Below are 1,858 nucleotides of genomic sequence, written 5' to 3' on the forward strand. Positions count from 1 at the left end.
CTTATCACCATTAATTATGTCACAGAATCCCTTATGAACAGGGAAGGAAGATTAGTCTTGGTACAGAGTTGGAAGACAAGTTGAAGAATCTCCTTAAGAGGATGGAAAAGATGGGGCTAGGTCCCACCTTCTTGGAATTCCAGGATATAGTACATGACTATCTCATTGCCACTGATCCCAAGTTAAAATATTATTGGGGTAAGGTGACGAAGACCTTTACAAATGACGATGACGACGATGACATTGAAAAGGTGGAAGTTGACTTCCTTCACCAAAAGGCATTTAGTAGTAACCCACATGACTGGACATGGTGCGAAAGACCAGTAAAAGACATTGAAGTATTAGAGTCACAGTACATATTTTATGGACCTGTTCTCCTAGAAATCAAAAAAGGAGTTTTCATTTTCCCTGATGTAGAGGCAAATGCCTGTCTTCTTCGTCTTAAAAAGGAAGGGCTCTGTTAATTAATTTTATTAACAGAATGGATCTGACCTAGTACTAGGGTCATTATTTACCCCATTCATTTTTTCCCCACGTGATTTTTTTCACCCCAAAACGGTCCTTTTTTTCCCTACAGGCAAATTTGCCAAATTTTTCAAATAATTCAGCTTGTTTAGTGATTCTTAGAGAAAATTCATCTCTATGAACTCTATTAGAATCCAAAGTAATTAAAATTTAGAGAAGTTTCAGCCCTTTTATTTTTTGCCCCTCACAATTCATTTCTTACCCCATTTGGGGGCAACAAATGATTATGTCTTTTTCAGTTATTAAGAAAAAAATATAAAGATTAGAACAAAAAAGTGTACAACATTGAAAGCACAACAGGATTACATATCTTATGGTGTATTTGTTTTTTTTTTAAGGCAAGTATTATGGGCTACAGGATGATGTTAATGAAAACTTTCATTTATTCCCCCGAATGACTATAATTTCTTTTTGGGCATAAACAAAGAAAAGTAGATATACCACATATACTTATGATACTGATGTGTGTTAATTTTGAACTTTTTGTTGCTTTTTCTTCAGACTTGTTGATGTTGGTCATGCTGGTGTTCAGATGTCCTCCCGACCAACAGCATTGGGGTCGGCATTGCAGCAGCTTGTGCGAGGGACAAATGATGTGTTGGTCAATACAATGACACAATCAACACCTAGTAGCCGAAGGACTTCTCTGGATGCTTCTTTTTCTCTTGACCAAACCCAAAGTACTACTGCAAGCTCTCTTTTCCTTAATCCCAGTGATTGTTCACCGAGTGTGCCAAGGTCAGGGACTACAGATAATGAAACCAACACACTAAGCCAAGCCAACAGTCCAGTAAAGGATACAATGACAGTTACCTTTGTCACAGGAAATGAACTTGATGGTGAATGGAACAAGTCTCTCGAAACTGAAAAAGATTCGGGGAATGAATCCAACACTGGCAGATCAATAACCCTTGAGAAAAAAGTAGAGAACATACCCCTACAGTCACCGGATAGAAACAAGCATCACAAAAGAGGAGGCAGTGATGGAACTGCAGATGGAGAAACCCTCTCCACCAGCGAGGGGGAGTACAGCACAGGCAAAATGGGGAGAAGTATAAGGGAAGTGAAGAGAATGGGGCTTGACTTGGTGGAAGAAGTGAAGGAGAAAGGAAGAGGGGTGCGTGCTTGGACGGCAAACAAAATTCCACAGCTGCAGCGGTAAGGACTTAAATTTCAAGGAAATAATCATAAAGCTTTGTTTTTTTGTGTGTGGTTTGATATTGATATGATTTTATTGACTAATGATAATAGTTGCAAGTGATAACTGGCAATGCTTTGGACTACTAAAATATGAGTTTGAAACTCAAGTGTGTGCAGTTTTTCCATTTAATTT

At 38.4% G+C, this 1,858-nt stretch overlaps 1 protein-coding gene across 2 annotated transcripts in view; it reads left to right on the forward strand.

The window, feature by feature from the left end:
* LOC119592689 (phospholipase D1-like) overlaps positions 1–1,858 on the forward strand; it is a 27,716-nt gene that overhangs the window by 18,566 nt on the left and 7,292 nt on the right. For both annotated transcript variants that reach the window (XM_037941603.1, XM_037941605.1), the window contains exon 17: positions 1,027–1,683. In XM_037941603.1, the coding sequence (XP_037797531.1) occupies positions 1,027–1,683 (657 nt within the window). The remainder of the gene's footprint in view (positions 1–1,026; positions 1,684–1,858) is intronic.

The sequence above is a fragment of the Penaeus monodon genome, chromosome 30, assembly GCF_015228065.2.
Source record: "Penaeus monodon isolate SGIC_2016 chromosome 30, NSTDA_Pmon_1, whole genome shotgun sequence".
Lineage (NCBI taxonomy): Eukaryota > Metazoa > Arthropoda > Malacostraca > Decapoda > Penaeidae > Penaeus > Penaeus monodon.